Below are 13,327 nucleotides of genomic sequence, written 5' to 3'. Positions count from 1 at the left end.
GTTCAGGATCTAAAATTTAAAAATAAAAACAAAAAAGTTTAGTACATAAGAAACTGTTCCTTTTTCTGATTAGGTTTGTGCTCTACTCTTAAATACACACACACACACACACACACACACACACACAATCCAATAATGACTGAAGAATTTAAGATTCAGAGGTGCGACTTGCTTCTGGTCACTCCAGGATTCTGGAACTCAGGACTCAAAAGCCCTGGCTCCCAGCCTGGTTCAGTTTATTGGAGCATCTTCCCATATACCAAAAGGTGGCGGAGTTTGATTTCTGGTCAGGGCACATACCCAAGTTGCCGGTTCCAATCCCTGGTTGGGACACATGCAGGACACAACCAATCAATCTCACTCTCTCTCTCTCTCTCTCTCTCTCTCTCTCTCTCTCTCTCTCTCTCTCTGCCCCCAATCCCTCTTCCTTTCTCTAATTTTTTTTTTTTAATCTCTGGTTCCAAGACAAAGTGTTTCTCAACCATTAGACAACTGGCTGGAACATAAGTGAATTTCTCTTGTTTTGTGATCTAATTAAATTTCCAGCAAGGGTCTCATTTAGGGAACAGGGTTTTGAGGAAACCTGTTTTATCACCTATTGATTTTTCAACTTCGGTTCTTCATCCTCTGTAAGATGAGGGTACTGGTATAATTTTCGGACCTCAGTGTGTGTGTGTGTGTGTGTGTGTGTGTGTGTGTGTGTGTGTGTAGGGGGAAAGGGCATTTATATTTCTTATAAGCGTTTTGTATTGAGAGACTACTGTCAGCCAAGTTAGATTTTCCTGGGCACAGGCTGCCCTTTGGCAACCATAGCTGCTCTACCTGGTCTCTGCCCAGGTGGCTGTGAGCAGGAACCTAAACTTCTATACCCTTCGAGGAAACTTAGCAGGGAGAGAATGAGTTGGCTCCAACCCCCAAAAGCCATCTAATGCATATTCTTCAGCCCTCACCCTGGCCTCTAAATTTCAGGAGTTGTAGTGCCCTCCTCTTTCCTAGAGACTGGGTAATCCTAGTCTGGGTTGACAACCAGAAGGGGTTGCAGCCCTAAGAAACAGGAGTGATAACATTAAGCCCTCTCAGCTCCAACCCTCCTCCTGGCCCTCACCAAATGTTGAAGCCTGCCTTCTCTGCTGTGTCAGCCAGCTGGCAGGAGGAGGACAGGTTTGATGGTTTAATCACCCAGGGACACAAGTGGCTATTTTTAACTGCTCCAAAAAGGAGGAAGCTGACTCTGGGTTGAATTGGACACAGGAATGTACTGGAAGCTTTAGCTCTTTCGTGCTACCCTCTCTACTCCAGACCCCTTCGGTAAGGGTCTACTAAATGTTTGTGACTCTGTCCTATCTTTCCTGGTACAGAATTGTATAGCTACACTGAGAACCTGGAATTCACCACGAACAGGAGGTGCTTTGAAGAAGATTTCAAGACTCAAGGTGATCCCAGACCCTTATTCAGAGACCTACTTTTTTTTTTTCCTTCATGATATCTCCGCCTGATCTAGAAAAATACCTAAAACAAAGTATGATCCTTCTTCATCCGCTCCCTAACCGTATAACTTCGCTATCCCTTCTTGCTTATGGGACAGAGTTTCCTATATCTCAGGTGGAGAGGCCCTGGAGTGGAAGCAAGAGAAGCCTGAGCTGAGTCCCCTTCCCTGATGTAAAGGGCCAAGAGGGCAGAGGGATGGGGAGGTGGGGCTGGGCTGGTGCCCTGCTGCCTGGTAGAACCCTGTGCTTAGCCTAGTCCTTAACTTTAATGTTCAGCCCTTGCTTCCAACTCTGCTGCACTGTCAATAGCATCTTATATAATAAAAGGCTAATATGCAAATTGTCCCCTCAGGTGGGAGTTCAACCAGGAGTCGACCAGGGGGTGGGGCCAGCCAACTGCCCGCGGCCCCTACCCCCTGCCAGCCCTGTCCCCGATTGGCCCCCCCACCCTGATCAGGGACTGGGCCGGCTGGCCAATCTACCATGTCCCCTCCTCAAACCCTCTCCAAATCCTCCCCCTGGGCTGGCTGGACCCTACCCATGCACAAATTCGTGCAATGGGCCTCTAGTCTAATAATAATTTCATGTGTCCACACTGATTCTCTCAGACCTCCGTTCCCTTATTTGGTCAGTGGCAATTCAATTTTCAACTCAACAAGTGTGTGGTGAGTACCCTGTTCCGTGCCAGAGATGCAGGAGGCAGGGGTGAAGGTGAATTTGCAGTGTCTTCAAAGAGATTATAGTTAGATAGCAAAAGGGAGATGTGTATATCACAAAACTAGCTCAGGCCAAGATGAACTGGTAAGTGCAAAAGAGAAGTAAAAAGTATTTTTAAGGATAGAACTTCTTCCTGGAGCATTTGTGGGAAAGAAGTAATTTTGTATTTGATCTGTAATGATGAATAGGAATTGCATATGTAGGAATACAGAGGGAACACTTTGAAGAAAGACAGAGAGATGGAACAGTATAAGCTGTGTGTGGAGGATGGAGGGGATGTGCAAGAAGATGAGGCAGCAGAGTGGTTTCAGGCAAGAACTTTTGGGGTCATTTACTTTTCCCATCCCTTATTTTTTCTCAGCCAAATAAGGAAAGCTTTTGAAGAGAAGAATTTCTAGGGAGCTGAGATCAGAGGTGCTATGCTGTCAGGAGCTTTTCCAGGAAGGGAAGGCAGTAGTTGACACTGGATCTCTATGGCCTGTCCCCAGTACAGGGCAAGGAGTGGCTGGAGTTGGAGGAAGATGCCCAGAAGGCCTATGTGATGGGACTCCTGGACCGCCTGGAGGTGGTCAGTAGAGAGCGGCGACTGAAGGTGGCCCGAGCTGTTCTCTACCTGGCCCAAGGTGAGTGACCACCTTTGCCAACTTTAGAGGGGTGGCGACTAGGGATGAAAATGGTGTTATCGGGAGTAGGATAGGGCAAGTCATGCTGGAAAAGCAAGGTCCCTGCCTTTTAAGGACAGATCTTGTCACATGCTAGGAGTAACCTGATGCTTATGAAGAGATGAGATGGTAGTAGGTACTGTTCTGGATCCCTTGGAATCAACCTTTATCTTACCAGGCATATCAGGATTTCTCATGGCTTCTCTTTTCCTTAACCTGGGCTATAATCTTATCTGGAGACCAGCAAGAGTGTCAGTATGGCCAGAGCTGACAAAGTACTACCAGCTGAGCACAGAGGCTTTTGTCATCTGTGACCTGGCCCTGACAGGGAGGGAAGGCAGGGTGTGCCACAGATGCACGGATGGACCCTCTGCGTAGTTTCTTGTTGGGACTTAGCAGGTTCAAGCCAAAATAGCAGCAGGAGTGGATGCTGTGAGTAATTTGGAGATGGTCAGAACTCAATAAGATTGAGGAAAGTTTTCCAGAAAAGAACTATTACCAGGTGTTGGAAAGAGAAATAAGATTGCCTAATTGGAATAGTAAAATTAACCCTGAAATTATAAATAAGAGGACTGTTGGAAGAACTAACTAGTTGCAAGCTAAAAACTACAAAAGTCATAAATGGAGAGGAAAGAGAGTGGACATTATATAAGGGGAAGGGAAGACTATAGCATACAAATGCCCAACCATATCTATTGGGTCTGGTATTGTGACCAACTCCCAGGTGCCTCTCCCTTCACCTTTTTGCCTGAGGGCTTTCACTGCAGCCCACATGGGGAAGCCAGGAGTGCTGGGGAATTCATGTGCTCCCCTGGTCCAGCAGCACTCCTCAGTGACTGACAGGAGATAGTGAGTGAACAGCCCGACTACCTCACCCTTCTTGAGTAAGATGATTTTTGAGTTGTGTGTTTTATACTGTTTCCCAGAGCTTCTCCCCACCTGGGATTGAGCTCTTAGCTGCCTTCTCTCTCTTACCTGCTGATGTTTCCTGGGATCACCTAAATAAAATGCTTGTAGTTGAATTTTCAGCTCTGGATCTACTTCTCAGAGAACTCAAACTTACGATCGGCCATTGATGAGCACATTGGACCTAACTCTGGAGTCTGCCTTTCCTCTCCCCTGCCTCAGTCTGGGACGTTCTGGGGGGCCCTTGCCCTACACTTGTCAGCCAAATTATTGGACAGGATGTTGAAAGATGGTCCTAAAATCATGGGGCAGAGTGGAAAGAACTGGGATAGTCCCTCCCCCTCAACCCCTGTGGCACTATCTGGTCCTTTAGGCACCTTTGGGGAATGTGATTCAGAGGTCGATGTGCTACACTGGTCCAGATACAACTGCTTCCTGCTCTACCAGATGGGGACCTTCTCAGCCTTCCTGGAGCAACTCCACATGGAAATCGAGTAAGAAGCCTTAGGGCAGGGCTGGCTGAGACAACCCCCTTCCTTGAAGGCTGCTTCATGTCCTATGCTGAGTCCCTTACCATAGAGACCCCTGTGTGGAGCTGGGTCTATTCACATGTTGGTCCAAAGCTTACACTGACAGTTCCCCTCCTTTCAGCCATATTCTCTGATATTCTGTTCTCCTCCCCCAGGTTGGGCTCATCAGCTGCTTCTGCCCCACTTAGAGCTTCAATCCTGGGCTTCAGAGGCCCATCTTGGGTGGGTTGCCTTTTTATCCAAACCTTCTCAGCTCATCCTAACTCTGGAATCCATGAAGAAAACTCTTCTGGCTGAAAACATGACCCAAGAGGGCCAGGGCCAGTTCCTATCATGTGCCCAATTCTTTCCCTCATGGGTTATAGCTCTAGAGGTGGCCTTATCTGCTCTAATCACTGTAGTGAACCCTCATTTTATCTTATGTCTATCACCGAGGAGTTTTAGATAGGGTGCAATCTGTTTATTATTCATCAAGTGTCGTTTAGCATCTATTTGGTGTCCAGCACAGTACTAGCCACAGTGGGGATTACAAGAGGAGGGAATATCACAGACCCTACCCTTGCCCATCTTCATGTCCTATGCTGAGGTGACAGAGGAATTCTATGAGCTCCTTTACCTTAGACCCGTGGTCGGTAAACTGCGGCTCGCGAGCCACATGCGGCTCTTTGGCCCCTTGAGTGTGGCTCGTCACAAAATACCACGGCCTGGGCGAGTCTATTTTGAAGAAGTGGCGTTAGAAGAAGTTTAAGTTTAAAAAATTAGGCTCTCAAAAGAAATTTCAATCGTTGTACTGTTGATATTAGGCTCTGTTGACTAATGAGTTTGCCGACCACTGCCTTAGACCAATTTCTTTTTTAAAAAATATATTTTTATTGATTTCAAAGAGGAAGGGAGAGGGAGAGAGAGCTAGAAACATCAATGATGAGAGAGAATCATTGATTGGCTGCCTCCTGCACGCCCTCTACTGGGGATCAAGCCCGCAACCCGGGTATGTGCCCTTGACCGGATCAAACCCTGGACCCTTCAGTCTGCAGTCCAATGCTCTATCCATTGGGCCAAACCAGCTAGGGCTAGACCAATTTCTATATAGCTATATAGCCAGGGAGTAGCAGGTACTCATGTTTGTGTGTATGGTTGGTGGGAACACAGTGAGGAAAGAGGCCGTATGGGTTCTCATTTTCTCCCTCCTTCCCATGGCAGCAACAGCCAGGCCTGTAGCACTGCTGTTCGAAAACCAGCCATCTCCATTGCTGATAGCACAGAGCTCCGGTGAGTGGGGCTACCCATGGGATGGGATGGTTAGCAATGGGTTACTCTTTACTCAAATTCCAGATGCACCCAGACCACTAGAAGTTACTAATTCCACTGGGTTGGGCTCCCACAGAGACCATCACTGAGGTCTCTGACTATAGGCGGGGAGCTGCCTCGGGCACCTCTTGTGATCCTTCTATAACCCCAGGGTGCTGCTGAGTGTCCTGTACCTACTGGTGGAAAATATCCGCCTGGAGCGAGAAACAGACTCCTGTGGGTGGAGGACGGCCAGGGAGACCTTCCGCACTGAACTGAGTAAGAAGTGGCCCTAAGGAAGGGTGAGGATGGGGCTGGGGCTGGAGGGGAAGCCTAACATCTGCCTAAGAGAGACAGGCAGCCTTCTTTTTTTTTATTTTTATTTTTAATTAACATCCTTTTAGGATAGAGATAGGGCACAGCAGGCATGAGGGCCTGCCTTAATTGCCCCCGTGTCTGAGCTCAGACCAAATGTCCTCTCTACACCATAATTCCTTTGGTTGTAAATGGGGATAGGTATCCCTCTTCCATTCTATTACGAATCCCACGTGAAAAAATGAGTCGAATCACCTTGAAAACTGAACTCTGTTGAAATGTAAGTTGGTGTCATCGGAGAGGGATAAGATATGAAAGCCAACAGGATTTTTAAAATATATTCATTGATGTGGGAAAGTGACTCAAATTCATTGAGTCCTTCAGCCAGAAAGTAACGTCTTTATTACTGTTACTTTTAGTTTGGTATGCACCCCAAGCTTTCTTTGGGAGGTAAGCCATGTTACCTCCAGGGCCTCACTTCCTGCCCTTGAGGGTTTTCCCTCTGGGGACTCTCTAAGCCTCCTTCTCAGGACCAAGGACTCAAATTAATAATAATAATAATAATAATAATAAATATATAATATATATATATTTTTTTTAATTGATTTCAGAGAAGAAGGGAGAGGGAGAGAGAGATAGAAACATCAATGCTGAGAGAGAATCATTGATCAGCTGCCTCCTGCATGCCTTCCCCACTGGGGATCGAGCCTGCAACCCAGGTATGTGCCCTGACTGGGAATCGAACCATGACCTCCTGGTTCATAGGTCGACCCTCAACCACTGAGCCATACGGTCTCTGGTCGGGCAGTACTCAAATTCTTTAGGGGTGGTGAGTGTGTCCAGAATCAGGACTACTGGGGCAGGTTTTCCGTTAGCTCATTTTCACTTCTCATTTGCCTCTCTCCACACCCTCCAGGCTTCTCCATGCATAATGAGGAGCCTTTTGCCCTTCTGCTTTTCTCCATGGTTACCAAGTTCTGTAGTGGCCTGGCTCCCCACTTCCCCATAAAGAAGGTCCTGCTTCTGCTCTGGAAGGTGGTCATGGTGAGTGGCTCGTTCTCCTCCCTCCTAACTCACCGGATCAGCAGTGCCCTCTGCTACCTCAGTTTCTTCTATTCTGATTCTGCAGGCAGGAGCTAGGCAGAAGACTAGGGCAGCTGTTAGCCAATGGAGGGGCAACTAGGCTATCCTAGAGAAATCAGATTTCTCTGTTAGAGCAGATTATCCGTTTCTGTTGGACTGACAAGATTTGCCACTCTGTGAATTGGGGTATCATTGCATCTCCCCCTGATAGAACTGATGTTTTGTGGAAAGAACACTGGCTAAGAGTTGGGAAATCTGGCCTCTACTCATACTGACAACCTTGGGCAACTCTCTGTGCCTCAATTTCTCTAGCTATAAAATGCGGGGATTAGTGCCTGCCCTCCGTCCAGATAAAAATGAAGTTCTTTTTTTTTTTTTTTCCCCTGGGGACTTTATTTTATTTATTATTATTATTATTATTATTATTATTATTATTATTTGTTGTTGTTGTTGTTGTTAACCCTCACCTAGGTATATTTTCCCATTGATTTTTAGGGAGAGGGGAAGAGAGAGGGAAAGACAGAGAGAAGCACATCACCGATTGGTTATCTTCTGCATGCGCCCAGACCAAGGTGGGGGGTGGGGGGAGAAGCCTGCAACCAAGGACCCTTTATTCTGGCTAGGGCTATCTGGGGACTTTAACCAGGAGCTTCTTCAAACTAAGGGATTAACTTTCCAAGATGTCCTGCACTTCTGATGGGGTCTACCCCTCGCCAATTGATTTTTTCCCAGGCCAGACTGACAGGCAAGCACCTCCCCTGCATCACCCCGACTTATACTGTGCATTTGGCCTGAAGTTCTTATAAATGTATGGATGTAGTTTTGTTACTAATTATTCAACCTGATCCTTCAGCTCTGGCTCCCACCCCACAGGACTGGCTTCATAGGGGGAACTGCCTCTTAACGTTCCCCAACTTCAAGAGGCAGTTCCCCCACGACTGCAGAGGAAATTGAGTGACTGGGTTTAGCATCTGGACGTGTTTCTTAAAGAGGGAGATACATTTTCCTGTGGTGGTTGTTTTTTCAGTGGAGGCCCCTAGGAGCCCCTTTCCTAATTTCTGGTGATATTTCCAACACTGAGTCAGTAAATAATGCTTTATCCTGATGCCTGAGTTCCTCAGACTGGGCTAGTAACCACATTTGCCCCTTCCTGTTTTATTACTTACTAATTAATCCGGGGTCTGAGGGGGACTGGAGGTGGTGGCTGTTCCTCTCCACCCATGCTTTCCTGACCTTGCTCTCTCTGACTTCCCTCCCTTCCTCTCTCTTCTCTGTCCCTTTTCTTTTTACCCTTTAGTTTACCCTCGGTGGATTTGAGCATCTACAGGCTCTCAAAGTACAGAAGCGGGCAGAATTGGGCCTGCCGCCACTGGCAGAGGACAGTATCCAGGTGGTGAAGAGCATGCGTGCTGCCTCCCCGCCCTCTTATACCCTGGACCTGGGGGAGTCTCAGCTGGCACCACCACCCTCCAAGTTGCGAGGCCGCCGTGGTTCTCGAAGGGTATGCACTAAAGCAGACAGTGGGACACTAGCTGTCAAAAAATCAAGATTCTAAGCTACTCTGGATGTGGGAGGAAAGGGCAGTAAATGACCCAGCTCATCCTGCCCCTGGTTGGCCCTGTAACCAGCCTGAAACCTTGCAGTCTATACTTTGGCTTCTATCCCCAGTCCTGACAGATGCCTGCACTATCATGATATAACATTGTGATATTGCATTATAGATCCAGGTCTCGCCACAGGGTCATTGACCTGGACCTCAGCACCTGGAGTTCTTTAGCACCCAGAACAAGAGTTAGGTTAGGGTATAAGGACCCAAAGCACCTGAACAGGTCTCCTAGAAAATCCCTGTACCTGGATGTGTGGCACTTTCCTATTTTCTCAGCAGCAAGAAGGTTTACTCTGAGTCAACCATACTTTTGTCTGGTCCCAGAACGAAAGGCTTACATTTGGGAGAGGACAGGTTAGGATTCTAGGTATAGTCTACATCTCTGGAAGGTCAAAATGACAAGGTGCACTGAGACCATGTTCCCATGAACTCATTTGTGTGATCTACCTGAGTTCACCAACTATAGGTGTCAGGACCAGACAGTCACACTCAGTTATCTAGCCTATTATCTTCAGTGAGATTTTTTTAACCTTGATTTTTTTGTTTTATAAAGTAATGTTTACTCATTATAGAAAATTTGGAACAAAAATAAAATGAGAAGAAGGGAGAAAAAAAATCACCCACAATCTTAACAACCAGAGGCAGTAACTGTTAACTTTTTGGCCTATTTCTGTCCAGTCTTTTTCTTTATGTGACAAAATTTAAAATTCCAAACTCGCTTTCCTCTGCGTAGCAGCAAGCTTCTGTTCTCTTCTTCCTCAGTCAGCCAGCTGGTGTATGCCCACAGAAGGCAAACTAATTGAATGTTCACTTAAGCAGAGCATAATTAGGAAGGAAAGTGCTGGTGTAAAAAAAAAAAAAAATGGCATCAGTTCTTTCTGAAAGCTAAGTAGCTGTGACTTGGGGATTATCTGTGCTCTGTGCCGTGTCTGTTGGCTCGGTTGTCTGAGAGCTGCTTGTCCTGGGATCGGGCCTGGTGGAGACAGTAGGGTTGAGGTTGGAAGGGGATATTCTCACAAGAGCTGGATGCTTACTCCATGTTTCCTGAATTCTAACAGCCTGTGGGGAGGGGGTGACCTCAGACAAGGATGCCCAGGGTGAGATCTCTGCATACTTTCCTTCCCCCACCCCAGCAACTCCTTACTAAGCAGGACAGCCTGGACATTTACAATGAAAGAGATCTCTTTAAGACTGAGGAACCAGCCACAGAAGAGGAAGAGGAGTCGGCTGGCGATGGAGAACGAACCTTGGATGGAGAGTTAGACCTGCTAGAACAGGACCCTCTGGTACCACCTCCACTTTCACAGGCACCCCTCTCTGCTGAGCGGGTGGCTTTTCCCAAGGGCCTACCCTGGGCCCCAAAGGTCAGGTAGGTTTGAAAGATAGGGACCCTGAACTTTGGGGTTTTGATCATTGAAGACCCAGGGTGGAGTGGTCTTTGTGTTAAAGGCACAATAAGCTGGTCTGAGAGTCAGAACCGCCTAGGTTTGAAGTTCTCTGTTGGCTACTCTCTTCCCCCACTGCTCCAGTCCTCCAATTGGAGGGGCAGGAGCCCAGAAAGGTTCTCTCTCTCAATGTTTGCTTTTCTTCCCTTCTTTGGGGTTCATCTCCACCGTCCTCTCAGACAGAAGGACATTGAGCACTTCTTGGAGCTAAGCAGGAACAAGTTCATCGGATTCACTCTGGGGCAGTAAGTGACCGAATCGTCAGAATGGCTATAGAGTGGTTCTTATGGGGCCAGAGTGGGTGGCTTGGAATGGGAAATTTTGCTGGGTAGTCACGTTACAACCTAGAACTATTAGGCATGGGCAACTCCCAGTAATTACTTTGGGTTCTTTCCATGGAATTTCTTCCTTCTAGTTTCTTAGAAGAACTGTTATACTCTTGGCCAGTGTAGGGCCTTGAGCAACAAGTCATGTCCCTCTTGGGCTTCAATTTCCTCATAAGAGTGTTGGATTACAAGGTCTCTAGGGGCTCTACCTACTCTAATGGGCCAGGATTCTGTGAAGAAGAGACATGGTCAGAACAGATTTCGTCTTTCTCCCCATCTCCCCACCCTCATGAATCCTTCCCACTGGCCTCTACAAAACATGAGAAGGCATTGTTATTGGTATTTCACAGTCAAAAGTGACATTGGGCTACCTGCCACTCCCAAACAAACTGAGTCCTCAAAGGACCGAACAGAAATCCTAATTTTCAAAAAATTTCTGTAATTTTCTGTGTCCTAAAGCAGTCATAGGGGACCTGGAAGCTGAAAGTGACATGGTCTATGTGACTCCAGGGGGAATGAGTAGTTCTTTATACTTTTGAAGCTTATCTAGTGTGTCTTGCATTTCACAGAGACACAGATACCTTGGTTGGATTACCCAGGCCCATCCATGAGAGTGTGAAGACCCTAAAGCAGGTGAGCAGGGTGGGCACTCAGTCTTCAGGGATAGCGAGCCATCAAGGCAAGTTGGATTAGTGGGGTCCTCCTACTGGGTAGGATTCTTCTACCAGATAACATTCTGAATCTATTATTCTACATTTCCCTGAAGGCGTTTTGGCCAAAGAGGAAGAAATCGGGCCTCTCCCTACTTACCAGTTTTCTATATTCAGATAGATGAGAAGGTTATTCTTCCTTCCTCTCATTCCTTTTCCCTCCTTCCACCTTTCTCTCTCTCTTCTCATTCTTCCCTTCCTTTCCTCTCACTTCTATCTCCCTCTAAGACGACTAACTTCCAAAGGTTCAGGATTGAGTAGCAGGCTACTACTCTACATCTAAAGTGTGTGAGCACAAAGACTAAGATACACAGACCTTGAATCCTCCCCTACCCCATCATCATCACTCCATGTACACGTGCACATGCAGCAGAAACCTCAGGGCAGTGGTCCAGGGGCAAGGGCCTGTTCCTGGCTGGTTGAAGGTAAATGCTTAGGTATTTGCTGCTCTTCAACAATTTGGAAACATGGAACAAACAAACACTGTATATGAAATACTTTGCTCAGTGTTAATGGTGCAAATAAGACTCCTGCCTTCAAATAGTTCATGGCCTATTTGGGATGATAGATCCATAAATAGGACATTTTCCTTGTCGTTGAGGAAGTTAAAGCAAGAGGCTGGTACACATGAGACTGAGGCCCTCAGCCCCTTGTTGATGTCTTATCTTCCCCAGCACAAATACGTCTCCATCGCAGATGTTCAGATCAAGAATGAGGAGGAGCTGGAGAAGTGCCCCATGTCTCTGGTGAGTTAAAAGGGTCCTGCACAGGAAGAGGGCAGGAGGAATATGTTTGCAGTGTTGTCACAGAGCATGTGTGCATGCTTTGGGGATCTTACTATATGCCAGGCAAGACAAGGTCCCTAATTTCACAACATGTTAAAGAAAATTTAAATAGAATTATACTAGTATGACAGACTACTTTAGATTGGATAGTCAAGGTAGGTAGAACTCTTAGAAGGTGACAGTTACGCTAAGATATGAGGTACAAGAAGGAGTGGCCATAGAAACATCAGGGGAAAGAGCATTCCAAGCATAGGGAACAGCTTTTAACTAGGTGAGAACAAAGCTCAGGGCATTAGATATAGTGAATAAAGGCCGTTCAGGTGGTGGGCCCACTGAAGCATGGGAGGGGCGGGCTTATTGGAGATGGTCTGGACCAATTTTATGCAGGACCTGTAACAAAATAGGGAGCTTAAAGTTGATTCCCAATACAAAGGGAAACCTTTGGAGATTTTAAATAGGGGATAAAAAAAGATAAATCTGATTTATCTTTTAAGAAACCATTGGCTGCTGTGTAAAGACTGGACCAGGAAAGAGTGGAAGTGGGAAGATCAGTTAGGAAGCTATTACAATAGTGAAGGTGAGAGATGGTGACTTGTGCTGGAGTAGGGAAAAGTGGATGAATTTGGGTTGTATTTTGGAGGTATAACTGACCAGAGTTGCAGTTCAATTGGATGTGGATAGAGAGACAAAAAGAGGAATCAAGAATAAGTACCATTTGCCAAGATGGGAGTTCTGTTTTATCAACGGTTCTATTTTGGTCATAGTAAGTTTTAAATATCCATTAGACACTCATGCAGAGCAACCAAGCGATTAGATATATGGGTCTAGAGTTCTGGAGAGAGGACTGGCCTAGAGAAATAAATTTGGAAACTGTTGACTTGGACAGTGTTAAAAGCCATAGAACTGGCTGAGATAACCCAGGGAGGGAGCAGATATAGAAAAGAGGACTAAACCCAGGACAAAACCCTGGGACACACCAATATGTTGAAAGTGGGATGAGCCAGGAGAGGTGCCAACAAAGAAGAGTAAGAAAAGCACTCAGGGAGGTGGGAGGAAATCCAGGATATTGTGGTACCATAAAAGCTAAGGGGAAAAAAAATATTTCAAGAAGGAGTGGCCTGGCCAGCATGGCTCAGTGGTTGAGCATCAATCTATGAACCAGGAGGTCATGGTTCGATTCCCGGTCAGGGCACATGCCCAGGTTGTGGGCTCGATCCCCATGCAGGAGGCAGCCAATGAATGATTCTCTCTCATCATTGATGTTTCTATCTCTCTCTCCTTCTCCCTTCCTTTCTGAAATCAATAAAAATATGTTTTTTAAAAAAGAAGGGAGTGATCTTCTATGTCAAATGTTGCTGATAAATGGAGCATAATAAGAACAAGGTGTCCATTGAATTTGTCAACATGAAGAAAACTGATAACCTTGAAAAGAGCAACCTCCAGTGAAGTGGTGGGGCGAGAAGCCTCG

General features: G+C 46.4%; 1 protein-coding gene across 1 annotated transcript in view; it reads left to right on the top strand.

The window, feature by feature from the left end:
• Positions 1-13,327, top strand: part of STRIP2 (striatin interacting protein 2) — a 50,478-nt gene that overhangs the window by 7,297 nt on the left and 29,854 nt on the right. Inside the window, exons 3-13 of the mRNA XM_008154022.3 lie at positions 1,359-1,433; positions 2,693-2,827; positions 4,146-4,266; positions 5,503-5,571; positions 5,762-5,868; positions 6,821-6,948; positions 8,285-8,488; positions 9,727-9,962; positions 10,218-10,283; positions 10,934-10,997; positions 11,749-11,820. Of these exons, the coding sequence (XP_008152244.2) occupies positions 1,359-1,433; positions 2,693-2,827; positions 4,146-4,266; positions 5,503-5,571; positions 5,762-5,868; positions 6,821-6,948; positions 8,285-8,488; positions 9,727-9,962; positions 10,218-10,283; positions 10,934-10,997; positions 11,749-11,820 (1,277 nt within the window). The remainder of the gene's footprint in view (positions 1-1,358; positions 1,434-2,692; positions 2,828-4,145; positions 4,267-5,502; positions 5,572-5,761; positions 5,869-6,820; positions 6,949-8,284; positions 8,489-9,726; positions 9,963-10,217; positions 10,284-10,933; positions 10,998-11,748; positions 11,821-13,327) is intronic.

This window comes from Eptesicus fuscus, chromosome 14, assembly GCF_027574615.1.
Source record: "Eptesicus fuscus isolate TK198812 chromosome 14, DD_ASM_mEF_20220401, whole genome shotgun sequence".
Lineage (NCBI taxonomy): Eukaryota > Metazoa > Chordata > Mammalia > Chiroptera > Vespertilionidae > Eptesicus > Eptesicus fuscus.
Note: the sequence above shows the minus strand (reverse complement) of the source record. Positions and strands in the feature narration are given on the sequence as shown.